This window comes from Ursus maritimus, unplaced genomic scaffold (assembly GCF_017311325.1).
Source record: "Ursus maritimus isolate PB19 unplaced genomic scaffold, ASM1731132v1 scaffold_33, whole genome shotgun sequence".
NCBI lineage: Eukaryota > Metazoa > Chordata > Mammalia > Carnivora > Ursidae > Ursus > Ursus maritimus.
Genome location: NW_024425897.1, coordinates 10,609,081 through 10,628,682, shown reverse-complemented (window position 1 = coordinate 10,628,682; position 19,602 = coordinate 10,609,081). Strand labels below are relative to the sequence as shown.

Genomic DNA, 19,602 nt, shown 5'->3' with positions numbered 1-19,602 from the left:
TCCGGTCACCTGGTTGGCAGTAACCTGGCTGTGGCTGCCCTCGCGACCCTTCCTGGAATAAGCTTCCGGCTTAGTGCTCGGGCTCAGAGGCCTCCCTCCTTCTGGAAGGCTCCCCTGATCGCTCAACATGCTAGTCAATCTGTCTGGGGTCTAGCTGCCCCTTCTGACGGACCTGTCACCCCAGCCGAAGGCTAGGTGGTCCGCCACCTGGCACCAGGGCAGCTCTGTCACAGAGGGACAGTTGGGCTCACTGGACTTTTCTTGTGAGAACTGGAACCTGAATGCAGGGAGATAACTGGCCTTCGGTGGTGGGTGGGAAATACAAAGCCACATAGGCCTGAATGTGGGCATGTTAAGGGGTATGTGTACTGGGGGCTGGGCGGCTGTGTAAGCAGAGCCCGCTGGCAGAAGGCGGCGTAGACGGAGCACAGGTGGAAGAACAGAGGCCAGGCGGCCCGAGCGAGGGAGCCAGCCAGGCCGGGCGGCCCTCACCAGCTCACCTTCGCTGAAGCTCTTGGTGGGGTGGGCGGCGCGGCCGGGGGCGCTGCGGAAGGCCCGTTCGAGGCTGTTGTGCTGCCTGGCTAGCTGCTCGATGGTCTCCTCTAAGTGGACGCGCTGGTCCTGCTCATACTGCAGCGCGCGCTGCCATTTCCGGCTGTGCGTCTCTGCTAGTTCCAAGAAGTCTCTGCAGGCCTGGGGATCGGGGGCGGGGCGGGGTGAGCACACGGCCCCACGCCCCACCCCCCACTGCCAGACCGTGAGGAAGGCCCTGGGGTGCTGCCACCCCTCCCCCTCCCTTAGGGTGCTTGGCTGCCCCCTTTGGCTTCTGTGGGGACATGGGGACACTGACGTTTTCAGAGGCAACCCGGGGACAGGCGTCTGCCCTGGTCGGCATCCCAGGGCACCAACCCCGGGCCGTGGTTGGCGGATGCTGGGTTTTCAGACTCCTGGGGCCGGAGCACAGCTGCCGCATCCTCACTGTGTGCCGGACCTGGGGTCTGTCACCTCTGTCCCCACGAGAACCTGAAGCATATGCGGTGCTCAGGCCAGTCCCTGCCCTTGGCACGGAAGGAAGGAAAGCCACATTCTGCTGTACCTCCTGGCTTAGAGAGGTAAAGGGTCTTGTCTGGCACAGGAACTGAGATGGGACCTTTCCACAAGGTTACCTCGAAGTCTGTATCGCATAACTCTGCTTTTTAAGTAAGGTTCCCCCTTCAAACTCGGGGCCTACTCTGACATCCAGACTCTTTCCAGCTTCTCAGGTCTGTAGGTGGTTCCACCACACTCTTACGAAGCAGGGGTCGGTCGTTCTGCCCCTGTCATCCCAGTGGAGAGGAGGGCCCAGGCTCAGCTGTCCCTGGAGGGCAGGGAGGGCCAAGCCAGGGACCTCTGGGTTTGCCCCTTCCGGACTCCTTTAACGCAGTAGGAAGGGACACGTTTCCTCGGCCCAACACGCACCGGTGCTCTCCGGCCGCTCCCCGGCACCCCCTTCCCACACACATCACACGCTGTCTGACCCCGAGGGTTAGTCGTGCTTTCCTGGAGGGAGACAGGCACACGGCGCCTCGTCTGTGACACAGGGACAATGCGGCACCATCCTGAGGGCTGTCGGGAGGAGCTGGGCCAAGTAGCCCTCCACAGACATGACATCGGGGGCACCAGACGCTTGGGCAACTGCCCCCCACCCCGGCTAACACCGCTGCTCGGACTTCCCTCGCGTCTCCCCCAGGGAAGGCTCCTGAGCTGGCTCAGTCAGGTCCCCGGAGACACTCCCCCTCCGCCCCCCACAATCTCATGTCTACAGATCAGCTTCTCTGCCGACTGTGCCTGCTTCTCTTCACCCCCACGGAACCCCCAGACTCAACGGCTGCGCCGAGCGTTTGCTAGATGAGGGAACACCCTGCTGAGGGGTGGGTGTCGGGGCCTCTCGGGGGGCAGGGACAGAGACCACCTCGCCAGAGGCCGGCCCCGGCAGGTACCTCTGTCCTCAAGCCTTCCCCGTCGTGCGCGTGCGGAGTGGGCTGGGCCAGGCTTCCTCCCCGACACCCCCTCACCCACACACACCATTCTAAAGACGTGATGGGGACCCAAGGAAGCCAGCTTGGTTTCAGGAGTGGGAAGGCCTGGCTTCCCGCACAAGCCGCCCTGCCCTCTGAGCCCAAGTCCTGAGAGACAGAACGTAGTATCCGACAGAGCCCGCTCCCAGCTTCCCTGCCCACCCCGGCCCAGCCGAGTCCTCAAGGAAGGAGTGGGATCGTCCCCAGTGGACATACGAGGAAACGGAGGCTCGGGTTCCAGCAGCCCCCCTACAAGGCTCTGGGGAAGAGGTGTGTTCCCTCCACCTCAGATGCAGGGGCTTCCCCTCTCTCCCCGAAAGAACAGGCTCTGGAGACAACAGAGGCTGCACGCAGGGCAGCTGCAGGTCTGGGGCTTTTTAGAGTTTGCAAATCACGGATCTCTGGGGCTCCCCCGCTGGTGTGGAGCCGCACTCCCGGACTGTTGCGCCACGGGGGATGAGGACAGGCCTGACCCTGCCACTCCCTGGCTCGTGACTTGGAGCCAAGCCTTCACCACCCAGGGTCCTACAGTGGCCTTCTCCCTGGTCCCTGCCCCTCCCTCACCATTGCAGGCCTCGGGGTGGGGGGCCCTGACAGCAGACACATGACCACCCACTCCAAAGGCCAGAAGAAGGCTCCTCTTTGCTGGGTCTGCACCCGCGGGTCTAGAAAGTAGTAGTGCTGGAGGGTGGGGGGCAGAGGACCCCTCTGGGCACCTCAGAAATGTTCCAGATGCTTCCAACAAGACTGGTCACAGAGCCCTAAACAACAGTATAAAACGGTAGCCAGAGGTCATGGAAAATACGCCCCACAAATCCATGGCAGAGGGCTGTGTGGCCTCTGGGCTTTCTGGCAACTAGAGCAAAGGGGGAAAGACGACCGCAGTGTGAAGATGAATGAGGCTCCCTCTCTCCCGCCCTTGAGGCTCCGATATGCTCAAGCTCTAGCTGCCTTAGAAACGGCCATTTTCTCTTCCAAGGGACAATGGAATGTTTGTCGTATTTCGAGGAATAGCTGACAGCCTCGCACAGACCTGGCCCCAAATCTTCCCCAGCTTCGTCGCCGGGGGCCCCAGCATCCCCACGCCACTCACGTGTGGCCCACCAGGCATATGTCACCCTCGCCTCTGGCTCTGCCCCCAATACACGTGTTTCTGACACCAGCCCCACCTCCCGCATGCCACACACCTGCTGTGGGTCAGAGCTGCCTGGAGCTTCTTGCGAGCACAGAGGAGCTGTTTTAATGGCCAAGGAGGGAACGGAGGCTCAGGGAGGCCAAGGCATTTGCCTGAGGCCACAGGGCATGCGTGTGGGGCCGGAGTCCCAGTCCCCGTGGACCCCACCTGCAGTGTCCCAGGGCACGGAACCAGCTCTGTCGCCACGCTGTGCAGCTGGGTACCACTGCCCGGCTGCCCCTTGAGGGATTCTGTGGGCTTCCTAGAGGGCAGCTGGGCTCCAGGAGATGCGTGCCTCCGTGACGCCCGCTCCCAGCACCCATCCTCGCGGCTGAGCACATTGCCCACGCGGCCAGGGCTGCTGGCTGACAACCTGGTGTGACCTCCAGCTCGCTGCCACTGCAGGACCAACGGTGCGGAGCAGCAGCAGACAGGAAGCAAATCCCCAGGACAGCTGGGGTCTCACATGGATGGGTCGGGTACATGAAGGTCAGAGGGCGTCACAGTCACCTAACGACGAGGGCAGGCCAGAGGCTGCTGCGCCCCCACAGAGAGGGGCTCCTGTGGCTGGACCGAGGTCTCTGCCAGTGCTTCTAGATGAGGGGTCATCCGCAGCAGAGGGACTGCCCCGGTCACCGGATGGGCTGTGGCGAGCGCGTCCACCCTTTCCACCCCGATGTGCCTACCTGGTGTCCATCCTCAACTCCCAAGATTTCCTCGGCCGCTGCCGGCCTTCTCCAGGCCCCATCCCAGTCACGCGCGGAGAGAGGCAGGTGCTGGCCTGGCTCCGCCGCCCTGGAATGCTGAGCTGGGCTGTGCACTGCGCGTTCACTAAGCTGGATTAGGCCTGGGGCCCGCGGGGGGCCAGCTGGGGGCAGCTTCCAGGGGCCCAGGGAGGGGCCTGGCTGACCCACACCCTAAACGCGGTCACACTTCCCCTGAGGCTCTGCCACAATTCTCGGAGAGCTCGTGGCCGGCCCTGAGCCAGAGCGGTTTCCTAAGCCACCTGAAACCCCCTACCCACACTCGCTCTTCAATGACGCAAGGGACCAGGAACGGGCAGAGCAAGGAGCCCAGCCTCTGGGCCCCTCACGGCATTGCCTGCTGCCTACCCTGGGCCACGCTTATAGCCTCCTGGGCCTTGGTGTCCTCATGGGAAGAACAGAGAGCCGAACCCCAGGGCTCCTGCAGAGTCCCTGATTCTGTGACCCACTGAGGGATTGCCCTCTGGGTGGGAACAAGTTTCCAGTTTCCCAGCCGTCCCTTCCTCCACTCCCACGGCTGTGGAGAGGATCCCCGAGATGAAGAGGTGTGGGGTCCTGTGGGCAGTGTGGTTTCACCTCCGTGTGGAGGGTGGGGAGCCTGCCAAGTTGCCCCAAAGCAGAGTGGGAACCCAGAAGCCAGGGCAGAACCGCCCCCCCATACTGCTCAGCAATAGGCTGGGGGGCTGGTCGGCCCTGCCTGCCCACCAGGGGCTCTCCCTTCTCAGAAGCCCCACCTGGTGAAGGGGGCCGTGAGGCCTGCTCACCCGAGCCATGTGAGCTCCAAAGGGAGCTGGGGCTGGTCATCCTGACAGGGATCCCGTGGGACGGACAGAGTGTCTCCGAGCTGGAAACCTTTGCCCAGCTGTGCCCAGGAGGAAGGAGGACAAACTCTAATCGCTTTTGTTGTTCCTAATCCTAATCCGGACAACGACCTGCCCTTCCCCAAACATGGGCGGGTGAGCAGCGCTTGGGGTCAGCCGGCCCGGGTCCTATGGCTGTCCTGTGTGTGGCCCAGGAAGCCTCTCAAGCTCTCGGGAGGGTCTGCAGAGCCAAGACCCTGGTTCGGCCCGGCCTTCAGGGACTCCTTGGGAAGCATGGTCTCCTACGCTGTCACTGCCCTCCTACATGGGGGCCTGAGGAAGGTGCCAGAGGACTGCGGGACATTGGGGTGGGTGGCCCTTGGACTCGTGGAGGAGCTGGGGAGATGGGCTGAATGCCCAGAGGTTCCAGGCTGGGCGAGGGCCTTGGGCTGACAGGGCCAGCTTGGCGACTGGCTCTGTCTCTAGCCACCAGCGCACAGCAAGTTCTGGTAACCATGGACGCAGGGAGGGTGGGAGGAAGGGCTGTGTTTCCACCTGCAGCCAGACAGAACCCGCTAGATGTCTGGCTGCCATATGTCTGGCCTGCAGGGACCCTCAGGCTTTAGGGCTCCCAGGTGGGTGGGTAGCTGGACCCTTCGGCTCTCAGTATCGTGGGGACTGCCCATCCACCATCTACCCCCCACACGGGTCCTCACATGGCCAGCGTGACTGCGGACCTGCCTCTCACTGGCCTTTTATCGTAAAAGGAGCAAATAGGACAAAGTCGTGCAGAGTCCTGCTCTCCCCAAGCCACTGTGCATGGCCAGAAGCTCACACCTGGGGTGTGACACACTGGGATCCACGGGGTCTTTCCTTCCCCCCTCACCGAGGAGCAGCAGGCTTGTGCCTCCCAAAAGCAGGAAGGGGCAATGCTGAGATTCAGGACAGGCCCGCAAGGCTCAGAGGCTGCCACAGCGGACACGCACAGCCATCTCAGGCCTCCAAAACCAAGAGTGGGGACCCCTGGAGCCATGACAGTAGCCCTGGGCTAACCTGGGGGTTGGGGGTGCGGGGAGAGTCCCTCCAGGTCAGGCCCAGCCAAACCGCCATGCCGCGTCTTCAGCATCGTCCTGGCCCCTAGAGGCCGAGCAGCTCCCAGGCCAGGACGGGCCAGCCACGCCCCCACCCCGTGCCCCCTCCTCACACGACACTCAGAACAGACTCGGTGGCCAGGGGCCGGCCCTTCCCAAACACCGCGGGGACGGTCATGGCTTCTCCTTGCTGTGACTCACTCGTGGCGCTGGAGAAGCAGCTTTTCACTTCAATTCCAACTTTAAAATAGCCCTTTCCACATTCAAAATAGTTTACCCCTTGCACACAGGAACCAGCACCATCTGGCCGCCAGTTTGCCAACTGATTTTAAACAGTTATGGAATCTATTTTTATTCATCTCCCCAGGCCCCAAATGAGCAAGCTGTCGAGAGCAGAACAGTGGTCAGCTGGACAGGAACCTGCCCACGGGCCCCAGAAGGACCAGGGAGGGCATTTCTAGGGCCTCTCACGCCTGCTCTGCTCGGGTCTGGGCCTTTATTTCTATGATGCCCCAAATCTGAGGCCTCGGCCTGGTGCTTCGTCGACATCTGCACGCACCTCCCGCCTGGCCCTACTCGCCCCACCCTGTCCGAGCCCGCGCGGCACTTTTCTCCTCCAGCTCCCTTCAGCTGGATCTGGGGCCAACCCCCTCCCAGTCTGGCTGTGCTGGTGCCTCTCCCCACGGCGTCCCCGCCGTCAGAATCCGCACCCTTGTCCTGTCTGACCAGCTCTCCGCAGGCACCCAAGGGTGTCTCTCACAAGCCACTACCTTCCTGGGTAAACTGAGAGCCCTAGAGGATGCTCTCCGTCCCATCAGGCCCTTTGAAGTAGGACCGGTGGGCATCCGCCGTCTGTCGGCCACTTCCTGCCCCCACTGGGCCCCTCGACCGTCTTTGGGTTGCCTGTGGGGCTCACCCACTGCCCAGCTCTGCTCACTCACTGGCTGCACAGACCTGTTTCTGGGCAAGGCCCCCCTGCATCCTACCTGAGTCTGTGGGACTCACCGCTGGGCCCCTGTCCAGCACTGTGAGGGCTGAGGTGGGGATCAGACAGCAAGGGCCCCCCCCATTCCACTACTGGCTCATGACCGCATCTTGCAGTCTCCCTGATTGCCCAGATCTCTCCCTGCACAGCCACTCTGCGGGCCCCGCTCTCAACACACCGAGCAGCCGGACTAGCCCTGCCAGCTGCCCCCAGCAGTCCAAGCCACCACCCCTCCATAGGCGACAATGGGGACCTCCTAAAGGGGCTCCAAGAGCCTGCCCCTGCCTCACCTGTAGTCCATGCTCCAAGCAACAGGGGGCTCTTGCTAAAATGGGGGTTGGACCACTGTCCTTGGCTGCAGCCTCATTCAGAGTAGAAAGCACGGTGTTCTCCATAAGCCTAAGTGCCCAGTGTCCTGTGAGCGGCTCTGCCTCCCCAGGCCTCCCCTCCACACCCCAGCACTCACCACGGCCTCCCGACGCTCCAGGCCTGCCTGAGAACCTAGGGCTGGCTCTCCCACCTCCCTCCAGGTCCCCTTCCCCTCCCCTCCAGCCTGCTCTGCTCCCTCTGAAGGTCTGCTGGCCTCTGACATGCCTCATCACCTGTGTGGTTACGTTTCCCCGAGGGGATCTGGGTTCCACGAGGTCGGGCTTTGTTTGCTGTGTGCCCGGGGGCCTAGACCAGGGCCTGACTGGATCACGGGGGCTGGGGGGGGGGGGCTCCTAGGCCTCAGGGTCCACCAGCGGCTGCATGCCTTCCTGTTGCAAAGTGCTCAGTGCTTCTAAGCCAGGCTGACCCGAACTCATGGCGCCTAAGGCCCTGGGGTGGCCCTGTGGTTGGAGGGGCTGAGTCCTGGGCCCCAACACGAATCACGAACTCTGAGGAGCCTCTCACAGCTCAAGCATGGGGGCCGTGTCAGAAGCAGCCTGCCTTGTTTGGGGGCAGTCCCCCTGCTGCGGGGGCCTAGAGGAGCGGCCGGTGGGGAGCAAGCCAGAGGCTGCCAGCCCGCCGAGGGGCTCAGCGCTGGAGGGACAGGACGCCAGCGCCTCTGGGGCAGGGTCACCCCCAGAAAGTCCATGGTGATACTGAAAGTTTCTTCTGCCAGGGGCAGGGGCCATGAGGCCGGAACCCAGGGCTCACAGGCAACCCGTGGGAAGCCCGGGTCACCCAGGAAAGCGCAGGTGTGCTGGGCCTGGTGATGGGTGACGTGCCTCAGCCCTTCAGCACAGACCCCACAGCCAGCATTGCGGACAGTCCAGGGCCCGGTGGCTGTGACCCCAAGGGCTCATGTAACAGCCAGGCCTGCCCCCCTGTAGGCGAAATGACTGCTCTGGGCCTCAGGGTGGCACTTGATTAACACAAATGATGATGATGACAAGGAAGCCACGGTGACCCCAACCTCATGTGGCCGTTGTGAGGAGCAAACAAGGTAATGGGAAGAAGCTGGGCGGACGGCTGCTGTGACCCCGCCGCCTTCCCGGAGGCCCGTCCTTCAAACCAGGGCTCTCTGCTTTATCCCAAAGATAAACTTACAGGAAAAGAGAATGACACTGGAATTTATTCTTCTCCTTTTTGGAAACGAATACCCGGATGACAGGGGCACTGAGGTTCAAGGCTCCATCTAAGAACCAAAGCTGTTTCACAGATTCAGCAGCGGGCTGGAATCCATGCAGGGGACCAGGGCCGCCAGACTCGCAAAATCCCCCGCCGGGGAGCTCTGCCACGCGCGACGCCACCGCGGCCCTGTGTTTTCACCACCTGCTCGCTCTCACGTGTTCGCCGCGGCTCCTGATGCTTGGCCCTGTGCTGCACACGGAAGCTTCGGGGCTTCCATGCGGGCTGCCCAGGTCAGCAGGGGGATGGGTAAGATGCTGCCGCAGAAAAGTCCCTCAGACGCCGAGGCCCCGTGGACCTTCCCTCCCTGCCTGTGAGTGACTCTCCTCACTGGCATAGGTCCTGCTCCGTGGCCATTCCCTCTGCAGGCCCTGCCCTGGCTCCGGGGACGTCCAACTAGCCCCCCCAAGGGTCACTCTCTTGGTGGGCTGTGGTCATCTGGGTTTGCACTCACCCTCCCGGCTGACTGTGAGCCTCCCCAGCCCTTCCCCAGGCCCTCTACACACTTGGCCTTCAAAAGTGGGCCTGGGAGCTGCTGTCCCTGCTGCCCCTTGAGGAGGCTGCCCTGGGCCCCCACGTGTGACAGAGCGTCCCTATGTGGGTCCTCTGGATCGTGAGCTCCCGGGGCAGTGCTGAGTCCCTGCCTGGCACAAGCCCTGGGAAGGCTCAGTGGGAAGGTGCTCAGGTCTGGATTCAATTCCTAACAGGCAGGCCTTTCCTAACTGCAGGGGCCATGAGGACACGGCTTCCCCAACCAAAACCGCGAGCGGAGGGAAGGAGGCTGGGGCTCAGTACAGCCCTCTGAAAAACGCATTTATGACAATTTCATAAATCATGCTTCCTATTTCTCCGTGACCAGGCTGGGGCATTTCTCTGCAAGGCGGAGTGACAAGAGTGGTGTGGAGCAGTGACAAGCGGCGCCGGCCAAGGGCTGGGCGCCGGACCCACTTCCTCGTTGACCTTTTCCAGCTGAGGAAATGCAACAAGAATGACCTTGTAAATGGTAACAGCAAGCACACATGAGACACGGGCTACTTGGAATTTTCTTTTCTGAGATATGACACCCACTTTGTTCCAACAACACATATTAGGCACTCCCACTGGGCTACTACGACTACTGCTGGGGACACAGGTGACTTAAAATCCGAGTCTCACTTTGGAGGCACAAAGCCTGGTGGGGGCAGATGTCAGAGTAACAGGGGAAAGTGCACAGTGGGCTCAGCGAGGCACAGCACTTCCCATGGGTTCCAGAAGGTTCTAGCCAGAAGGAATGGCTTCCTGACAAGGAGCTTGGACAGCCTCCCAGCCCTGGTGACGCCCATGTGGGGTTCTAGAGGATGAAAAGGGATCTACCAGGTATCTACAGGGTGGGGAAAGTTCTAGAAGGTACAGCACAGGCAAAGACACAAAGAGGTGGAACACTGTGGCACTGTTCAACATTCCTGATCCAGAAACTTCCTCTGAGCATCTTGTTCCCTCCAACGCTTACGGAAGGGAAGGGGTGAGTCTCACCACACAGGCCCCCCAGGGGCAGTGGCATGGGAATGGGCTGCGTCACTAACCATGGTTCCTGGGGTCTTAGGAATTGTCCGGAGAGCTCCCTCCCTGTCCTGCTGGGAGCTGGGGATCTACAGGCTTGTGATACCAGTGCCCTTTCCCAAATTTTAAGGAGATTCAATTGTCCCTCAGATTTTTCTCCTGAAGGATGAAAACCCCCAGATTCTTGGCCATCTTGGGTGAGAGTGAAGGCGACGCAGCCGGTCCCTCTCTGTGTGGGAAGGGTGCTGCTTGCCCAGGGCCCTCTGAAGGATGCATTTCCCTGCAGGCTTTGGCCAGCCATCTCTCATTTTCTGCTCCACTTGTATGACTCAGGCTCAATCAGAGCCCACGAGGTGGAGAAAGATTCCCCAAATTCGGGCATGGGTGATGCTGGAAGCTTCCCTACAGAGGGCGCGTATCAGTCAGGCCGGGTGGTGGGGGTTGTGGAGTTGCAAAGGGATCTCAGTAGTGGGGAGAAACAGGTTGCTCCTCTCACAGCAAGAACTGGAATGACCTGGGGGATCCCGGTTTGTGCCTTCTGGGGACAGAGGGGGTGGCTTCCACACATCCTGAGTCCCCAGCTTCCCAGGAAGGACCCTGGTGTGGCTGCAGCCTAAAGGTAAGAGACGTACCAGGGACTCAGGTTCCTGAGACTGGGGACTTTGCCCTGGTGGATGCAAGGCCACCAAGTCTGTGTGCTGAGGGGAAGGGGCCTGTGACACCCTTGGGGGTCTCATCCTCGTTGCCTCTGAGAGTGTGTGGGGGGGCCATCACTCCCCCACTGAGCCACACAGACCTGACCTTGCATCTTGGCTCAGATACCTACCAGCTGGGTGCCCTGGGCAGCTCGGGTGACTTCTCTGAGCCTCGGTTTCCACCTTGTGCTAACAATACCTAATGGTATTAACAAGGTTGTAGCCAGGGGTGAGTAGTCTTGAGTGTGAATGCACATGGCTTCCTTAATTACAGATCCCTGGTCTGACCCCCTCCTTGTAACAGGGGTGGAGGCGAAGGCCTGGCCGGTGTGCTCTGCCCGGGGGGCCTCTGCACACAGTGGGAGTTTAGACATTTGGTTTCTGACAACCACGTATGTGAACTGTCCTCCCAGAACTGACTCAGTTCCTGCCAGGCTAGGAGCGGCATCAGGAAGGGTCCCCAGGAGAAACGTGGGCCTCTGCACCAGTCCGGGCTACTAGCACAGCCTTCTGGGGCCAGCGCCTCACTTCTGGGTGCACCCCACACAATGGACATAGGTGGGAGGGCCCCTCGCATCAGGTTCAAGTCAGGGGGTGGGTGGGCGGAGCCCAGCCCAGAGTGCAGCTCTCCGTCACTTGGGTTGACTTCCCGGGTGCTGGAACTGCAAACAGGCTTTCGTAACCCACCCCAGGGGCTGGCTTCCCATCAAACAATTCATTATGCACTTAGATGGTGCAGGGTTTTCATGGCTTCCTAACACAGACGAGTCTCTGATGCCTGATAAAAGATTCTGCTAAAGACACCAGCTGAGAAGCTCATTATCTGGGGAAAGCCAAAACTGCTCACTCAAGACAAAGCGGCTTCCATCGCGGCAGGCGGGGAGGCAGTGCCGGGGAAGCCGCAAGCGGGCGATGGCTTCCGGGCCGGGCGGGGAAACATGAGTGCGTCACTCTGTCATCAAGTGCTTCATATCTGGGCCTGTCCCCGGAACAAGGGCAGTGACCCAGACCCTAAGAGTCTGGGGGCTGTAAGGAGGCCAGCCGGCCCGAGCGGGGGAACACGGGACCACGCCAGTACAAACCCAAGACGGACTGACTTGCAGGGCAGCCTGCAAGTCGCACCACCCAGATGTACCCCCGAGGCACCCCTGAGTGCTGTGGACAAAGGTCTGCGCTTGCGGAGCGCAGGGAGCCGAGCGCCTGAGGGCGGTGCGGCCCAGCAGCGTGGGAAGAGGGGCACCTCCTTCCCGCGGACCCCGGGGAATGGACTCCTCAGGCTTCCTCCTGCACCCCCGAGGCCCCACACCAGCGTGTGGGTGGTGGGTGTCTACTCTCCCCACAGGGACCGCCCACAGTCCACGTGAATCAGGCATGGGGCAGGTCTCTGATGGCCACAGTCTCACGGGGGGCTCCAACCTCCACCTTCCCACCCTGCTCTCGGCCTACAGCCTAGTCCCGACTCCTGGCCTTGCTCTGGTTGGATGCCGTTGGTTTGGAGGCTGCACACCCATACTGCGCATTGTTTCTGGCCAGCCTGATGGCCTGCCTGAGCCATCTTCTCTGATGTGGGCCGCCGCCTCTGAGGGGGCCCCCATTTCCCCATACCTCGCCTCTCTGGTCTCCTTGCTCCCAGCGTGCCCCTTCTGGGGGCTGTCCGTGGGAGGACACTGTTGCAGTCAGACCTGTGTCTGCAGGGTGGACGCCTAAAAGCGCACACGTCTTGGCAGAAAAAATCACCAAGCAGGAGGAAGAAGGGCCCAGAAACACAGGTAAGCATACAATCTCTGCCAGAACGGAGAGACCCGCCCAGCTCCCAGTCACTGCAAAGTGGCTTCCAGAACCCCGTGGAAAGCGGTGACCCCCAAGGCTGTGCCTCTCAGTTTATAGACTGTGGCTACTCATTTGGCTACTGTCAGGTTGGCATGACCCATGGCAGGCTCATCTTTCAGCTTTTCTGGCTAAGGGAACCCATGACGCCAGTCCTCCACCTGCATGCCTTCGCCTGCGGTTACTGGGCCCTGATCCCGTCGCTTCTGAGTGGCGCACTAGGGGAAAGTGCCGCAGATCGGCATGGCAGCCTTGTCCCCAGTGTGTGCAGAGCCACCTGCTCAGCTTAAGGCCCTGGCTGTCCTCGCCTAGGCCCGAAGCACCTGCAAGCCTCCATCAGGATTCCGCACCCCACTCTGGTTCCCACCAGACGACTACGAAGAGGGCAGGAGGCTGTGGGAAACGCCCCGAAGCCACCAAGTAGTGGCGCCCTGGTCTGTCAAGCACCCTGGCCACCACCTACTCGGGGACTGTGGTGCCGGCGACAGGGAGCCACTTCCCTGTGCCAACTGGTGCGGGCGGGCACTTACGTTGATCATAGCATTTGAGGTGATGCGGAAGAGGGTGGCCCGCTCATTCACGACCTTCAGCTTCTCACTGCTCTCACAGGGGATTTTGAGGCTGTCCAGCTCGCTCAGGGAGCGCTGGAGCGCAGCGCCGTGCTTGGCGATGAGGTCATTGCACGTGCTGAGGTCGTCCAACTTCAGGGAGAGGCCCTTGATGGTGCGGCGTAGCTCGCTCTTGTCAGCTGGAGAGGCAGTCTCGTCGTCGTCGTCCCCAGAGTCATCTGTGGAAGGAAAAAGAGTTGCCACGGTTATTAACTAACCAAACACAGCACCGAGAAGCCCACAGGGCCTGGGCCCAGGAGGAAGCAGCAGATAGAGCCACTCAAAACAGAGTGCCCTAGACGGTGCCGACTGCTGCTCCCGGCCGGCCTTCCAGGGCACAGGCCCTCCCGTCAGTGGGAGCTCGACAGACAGTGCCTGCCCCGCGCTTTGGAGAGGGCCAGCCTACACGCACCCGCCTCCACGCAGGGCACCAGCCCCCTAAGCTGCGCCACACAGGCCTGGGTGGACGGTGCTGGGTGGATGGAGATTGTGGCGAGGAGCAGCTCCTGTCACAGATCAGAGACCCCGGATGAAGGCCGGCTCCTTTCCCCACACCACAGGCCCAGCCTAAGCCGACCCCTAGTTTCCCGCCGGCCTCACTCTGCCCTATGCTCTACACCCACACCCGGCCACGCCGAACTGCCCTGTTCCCCGCACCACCTGAGTGCTCAGGCGTGGGGCCTTTCCCACTGTGTCCTCACTGCCTGGAACCTCCTCTTCCCTCCTCCACCTCCTCAGAGGCCTCACCCCTACCCAGCCCCAGCCCAATGCCCCCTATCTTCAAAGTCTGCCCGAAGACCCCCGGGCCAAAGTCATCCCCCCCCATTCCCTTCTGCCCCGGGCCATCCTCTTACAGGTCCCCACCCATCCCCCCTGCACGAGCAAGGCCGTTCTATTTATCAAATGCCTTTTGTCCAGACACGGGCCATGGCACCTCCATGGCCTCGTCCAGGTAGGGATGATACGACCCCCCAGGGACAGACAGGTAGCTGAGGATCAGACAGTCAGGACCCAGGCCACCCGGTTAGTCTGCCTCCACGGCCGCGCTCTTCATGCCAGGCTGCTGGGGCCTCTGTGCGCGGGCCAGGCGGGCACCCCTCTCCTCCAGGCCGATCCCTCTCACCTCTCACAGGGCCACCTGGGTGCCCTCAGAGTGGCCCTTCTTGGAAGTCCGGGGTGCCTGGAGCCCAGCCCGCTGCCAGCCTTGCCTCTGTTCAAAGGGTCGCAGGGTGGGGGGGACTTCGGGGCGGGGGGCGCACTGCCGCGGGTGGGGGAGTGGGCAGCGGGCCAGGGTTTGCTGCTGCTGTCGCACGGGGCACACGACCGTAAAGCGGCCGCTGGCATGTGAGTGCCAGAGCCTGTAACTGCCAGGGGGGGTTCTGAAATGTCTTGTTTCAGAAATAATCAGCACAAAACTTTTTTTCTTTTTCTTCTTCTTCTTTTTTTGTAAAGGAAATCTGTAACCCAAGATACACAAATTTTTAAAAAGGCACATACTGTGAGGGAACAGATTTCTTCCCAAGGCAGACAGGGTGCGTGGGGGTGGCCATGGCTGAGTGACGACTCTGAGCATGCCCTGAGCTGGTGGCGGTGCCAGGACAGCGAGCAGCATGGGGCCCGAGTGGGCTGGAGGCTGGGGGTGCAGTCTCCACTGGGGCCGTGGGCCAGCATCCAGGCTTGGGGCACGGGCTCTCCTGCTTCCCGCTCCAGCCAGCCCAGCGACGGCTCAGAAATGACCAGGTGTCTGCAGACCACACGGGCTGTACCAGCCCCGGGCCACTCGCTTGATCAGCGTGAATGCTGAGCCTCACGGTGGTCAGCAGAGAGGGAGAGGTAAGAAAATGCACGTCCTCAGACACTAAGCCACCCGTTTCGGGCACTGCGGTTAAAGGGGGCGGAGCCAGATCCGAATCCAGGTCTGTGGAGCATCAGAGCCTGGGCTCTTGGTTACAATGTAATCTCCCAACACCTTGCCCGGTTCACCATGTATCACAGCCAGAACCCGACCAGTCAGAGCAGGGGCTGCTGTACACAGGGAGGGCCGTGTGGGGACAGCCTGAAAGGGACCCCCCCACCCACACCGTGCTCTAAGCAGGAAGCACAACTAGTCTACTTCTGAGCATCTGCCTGTGTGGTGGGCAGAGGTGGGTAACCACATTTCTAGTTAACTTGTTAATAAGCAGCTCTTAGGGTCCAAGTTCAGGTCCGGCGGAACTTGTTCTGCTCCCAAGTCATGGGCCGTGCTGTTGGGGGAGGGATGGGAAGAATCTTGGGTCAGCGGTTACTGACCAGCACAGTGTGTTCTATGGGGATGGGCAGGAAGAGTCTCTCCCAGAGGGACAGTGAGATCGGGAGGAGGAGGGAGGGAGGGAGGGCAGGTGCATGGGGTGGGGCAAGAGAGAGGGAGGGGGTGGGTGAGTGAAGGAATGAATGATCCTGGGCGTCTCACCGGAGGCCTGTCCAGGGGGCCTCAGCGGCATGCACGGAGAGGGCGAGTCACACACGGGAGGGCAGCGTCTGGAGAAGGGCCTGAGCAGTAGGGACGAAGCACTGAGGAGCTAGTTGGAGGGGGGGTTGGAAAAGGGCCTCTGGCTCAGCAGAAAAGCCCTCATCCCTTGGCAAGAGGGGGAGTGTGGGTGCTTGAGCAGAGATCCATGGGAAAGATGAGACCGGTGGCAAGTGGCAGGCTGAGCAGACTGAAGGGACAAAGAGGCCAGAGGCCTGGCCGGGCCAGAGTAGCCACAGGAGGCCAGGGGCTGGAAAGAACAGGACGTCTGAACCGAGCCCAGAAGTGCTGATGGCAGCACCCACCCAGCTTCAAGGCCATGACCGTGTAGTGACAACCACACTCCCAGGCAGTCCCCATCCCTGGCCAGTGCTCGAGGACAGGGCCTAGCTGCCATGTGGCCTAGCTGCCACGTGGCCTAGCTGTTCACTTCCCCACAGTGTCATGGGCTGTTCAGACTCAGACTGAGTGCAGCGCCGTGAACCCCCCACTCAGGCCTGGGCGGAAGCCGAGCTGAACCATGAAGGGGCCTCTGGCTCTGACACGATGAACTCTGACCACGTCGAGTCTCCAGGTCTCAGTCTGGGGTCAGGGGTCCTTGCAAAGAGCAGACTCACGTTAGAAAGAGAGATGAAACTCATTATTAGAGATGGAAATAAAACTACTGTGACACCACTCGAATTAGAAAAATGAATGGCACTGAATTAGCTTCGGCTTTCTGAAGGATAAGCCAGCAGCCACCCCTCAAGAGCCACAGAAACGGCTCTTCTACTTCCGTGGCCCGCTTCTTCCTTTGATGGGGGGACTCTACTGGGGGGGAGTTTGGGCCAAAGGAAGGCAAACACGTGTATGCACAAGGCTGTTTGGGTCTGTGGCTCTCAAGCTTACTTACGGCCTCGGGGGTTCTCAAGCGTGTAGGACCCCGCCTGTCCCCTCTGTTCAATCCACATCGCACGGCACAGCAAACACTAACCTATCCACAAATGTCAAATCCTATCGAAATTCTGCAACTCTGTTAATACAAGAATTGCAGCAACTGAAATCTAGGGCCAGGTCAAAGCCACGCTCCTGGGCCACAGAGGAGCCCCCTGACCGCCTCAAAGCCCCTGTGAAGGCCACGACTTAGTACACTGACAGCCCTTGGGGGAGGGGGCTGCCAGGGTGTCCTGGTGGCATAAAAATACGGTGGTCAGAGCAATCAGGCTTGAATGCCTGAGTTCCCGGTTCACGCTGGACTCTGCTGCTCTGTGGGGCTGTCTCCCCACTCTGGGCCTTGGAATCCTCACGGGTACAGCACGAACAGCAACGCCCGCCACGCGGGGCAGGGAAGCACCTGCGCGTCAGGCCGGCCGCAGGTGGTGGGATCAGCAGCCGCTGCCGCCACACTGAGGGTCCCTGCACATCTGGCCTGGGAAACAAGATCCAACCCTGGGAGAAGCACACCCTGGTTTTCAGGTGCTGGCGGAACTCAGTGCCTCTCCATTACCTCCTAGACAATGCCGGTCCTTTCAAGAAAGGAAGTCCACCCAAGCACCGGGAGGGTGACATGTTTCATCAGCCAGGACCCAGCGCAGACCTGGGCTTGGCCCCAGCCAGGTTTCCGTGGAGACTGGGAAGGAGCCAGTGGCTCCCCAGCAGGTGGCGTCTTGCATGCGGCCAGGGGTTAAACCAGGAGTGGGGGGTGGGGGTGGGGGTGGGGGTGGGGGTGGGAAAGCGGTATTGTTGAAGTGCTGTGCCCCAGAGGAAGGGGGCGAGAGGGCCCCAGGCTCAGAGCCATGGTGGCTGCTTAGTCTCCGCTGCCTGTCCCGCAGGGTGGCTGTGGAGAGCATCAGAGAATGTTCTACTTTTCCGGGCCCCTCCTTCTTAGCTGCTGCTCTGTCTCTGTTCAGAACAACTGGTAGAGCTTTGGGGGAGGCAGACTTTGGCCCTCAGATAAAGGACAAGTCTCTCACCCAGTCCTCACTGTCTTCTGCTCCACTCAACTTCTCCCATTTCCTTCAGTTGCGGTCAGCTGATACAAGGGTAGCAAGAGCGTTCTGGCAGCCTCTTGGGCCGTCAGGTGACACCAGTCATGGAAAGGCCAGGCTGAACCCAAGAGGGCGGACTGGCCCCTGAACTCCCTCCAGAGCACGGGCGACTTCAGCTCATGCCCACTGCATCCAGGCCCATGCCTTTGCTTTCAGACGGGGAACACTAAGGCCCAGACAGAGGAGAGGGGCTTGGTCAAGGTCAGACACCGAAGCAGCAGCAATGGCTACTGTAATTAGCTTTTACAGAGCCCCTACTCTGTCAGATATGGCCTAGACCTTGGGCGGGCTCTTTCCAAATGGCTAAGATGCATTTGCTGCGGGCTCTGAGCCTGGGACCCAGGGCAGATGACCCAGATACCTTTCCCAGGCGGGGAGTCCGTGGCGGGGGGAGGGGAATACCGCTTTATGCCCCGGCCTCTGATCACATGCCACGCACCAGCCGCTGCCATCAGGAGCCCACAGCGCTGGGGGGCACTCGGATCTGCAGGGGCAGGGTGCTGGGGCTCACTTTCTCTCTCAGCACAGCAGAGGGGCAGGCAGGAGAGGACAGGGGACTACTTTTACTGGGCAGCAGGTGTGGGCAAAGGGGCCAGTGAAAGGACCCCAAAGTGTACGTGGCCCCTGTCCTTTGCTCGGTGAGGATCTTTCTGCCCATCCTCCCTGTCGAAGCTCGGTCCTTTCAGCGGGCTCATCTTTCCCCTTCCCTCCAGGACAGGCCCTGTCTCACTGGGCAGGGCCCCTCACTGCCTGCCTCCACTGACCTCCCTGCCGTCAATGGCTCCGCTTCACTCATCTGGCTTCTGGCTGGCTCTGCAGCAGCTCAGGAAGCAAGCTCTGGGAAAGGCCGCTTCCCACCGTCCAGCGATGAAGCAGGTGTTTGAGAGGGCAGCGTCCTAACCTTGCACCCTTAGCACCCCCATTTTACAGGTGAGGAAACTGAGGCTCAGAGCAGGATGGGTCCCATGTGTGTGAGTGGCGGAGCTGGGGTGTCACGTACCCTGCGCCGCCATCATGGCCGGTTCCCCCAGTGCAGGCCACACGGAGGGGGAGCTCTGTGCGGCCAGCCTGGGAGGTGCTCGGTAAGGCCAGGAGAGGCCGCCCTGGCTTCTGTGAGACCGTGCACGGACTTCCAGTCTGGGGCGCGTGCCCACCCTCACCCTGCACGATGATTTCTCTTTTTCGCAGGACTAATGCGAGCATCTCAAAGTCTTGCCCTCTCCCTGCTGACCTGCATCATCTCCCTCCCCCTCCGAGACTGCCAGGCATGCCAAGAGGAGGACAGAGCCAGAAGGTCCGTGCTGGGGAGCCCTAGAGACCCTGCCACCTTGTGCCCTCATCTCCACAAGAGGGCTGAGGCTCAGGGCAGGCGGCGTGTGGGCCAAGACCACCAGAGTCAGGTGGGAGCCCATATCCGCACATTGCTGGCCTCCAAGGGCATGGTTCACTGAGGACAGTGACTCCTGGGAAGCTAACTGGAGGAAGGACAGGAGAGCTGGAGGGGGCAAGATGAGGGCCCCCAGTGGGAGGCAAGCAGCAGGGGGCTTTTGCCTCCCCATCCTCCCCCCCATCCTCCCACGGGTATCGCTCATGCCTGCTTTGCAAAGGACCAGCCGCTGTCCTGCCGCGCCTCCCCGCAGGGCTGCCAGGGCCATCCTTCTGAACTCCCGCCACGCTTCCTCAGCCCGCGCTCTGTGCGCCGCTGCTCCTGGCGTGCTTCGGACACTCGGATCAGACCGCCACAGCAAAGCGGCTAAGCATGGGGGCTCTGCCGTCCGCGGTGCCTGTGGCTTCTGAAACGAGGACACGGGACCTGTTAGACGGAGACGCAGACTCTGCCCTTCAGCTTGCCCAGAGGGCATGCACCTTGGCATGAGAATGACTTCTCGGTAACTGCAGGAGAGCTCGGCCTGAC

The 19,602-nt window shown here is 61.3% G+C and overlaps 1 protein-coding gene across 1 annotated transcript in view; it reads right to left on the bottom strand.

The window, feature by feature from the left end:
- Positions 1 to 18,700, bottom strand: part of LOC103681119 (oxysterol-binding protein 2) — a 34,830-nt gene extending 16,130 nt beyond the window's left edge. Inside the window, exons 1-7 of the mRNA XM_040619413.1 lie at positions 18,688 to 18,700; positions 16,947 to 17,088; positions 14,285 to 14,491; positions 14,089 to 14,143; positions 13,567 to 13,660; positions 13,077 to 13,333; positions 501 to 693 (exon numbers count right to left, since the gene is read on the bottom strand). Coding sequence (XP_040475347.1) covers positions 501 to 693; positions 13,077 to 13,333; positions 13,567 to 13,660; positions 14,089 to 14,143; positions 14,285 to 14,491; positions 16,947 to 17,088; positions 18,688 to 18,700 — 961 coding nt within the window. The remainder of the gene's footprint in view (positions 1 to 500; positions 694 to 13,076; positions 13,334 to 13,566; positions 13,661 to 14,088; positions 14,144 to 14,284; positions 14,492 to 16,946; positions 17,089 to 18,687) is intronic.
- Positions 18,701 to 19,602: the final 902 nt, after the last annotated feature.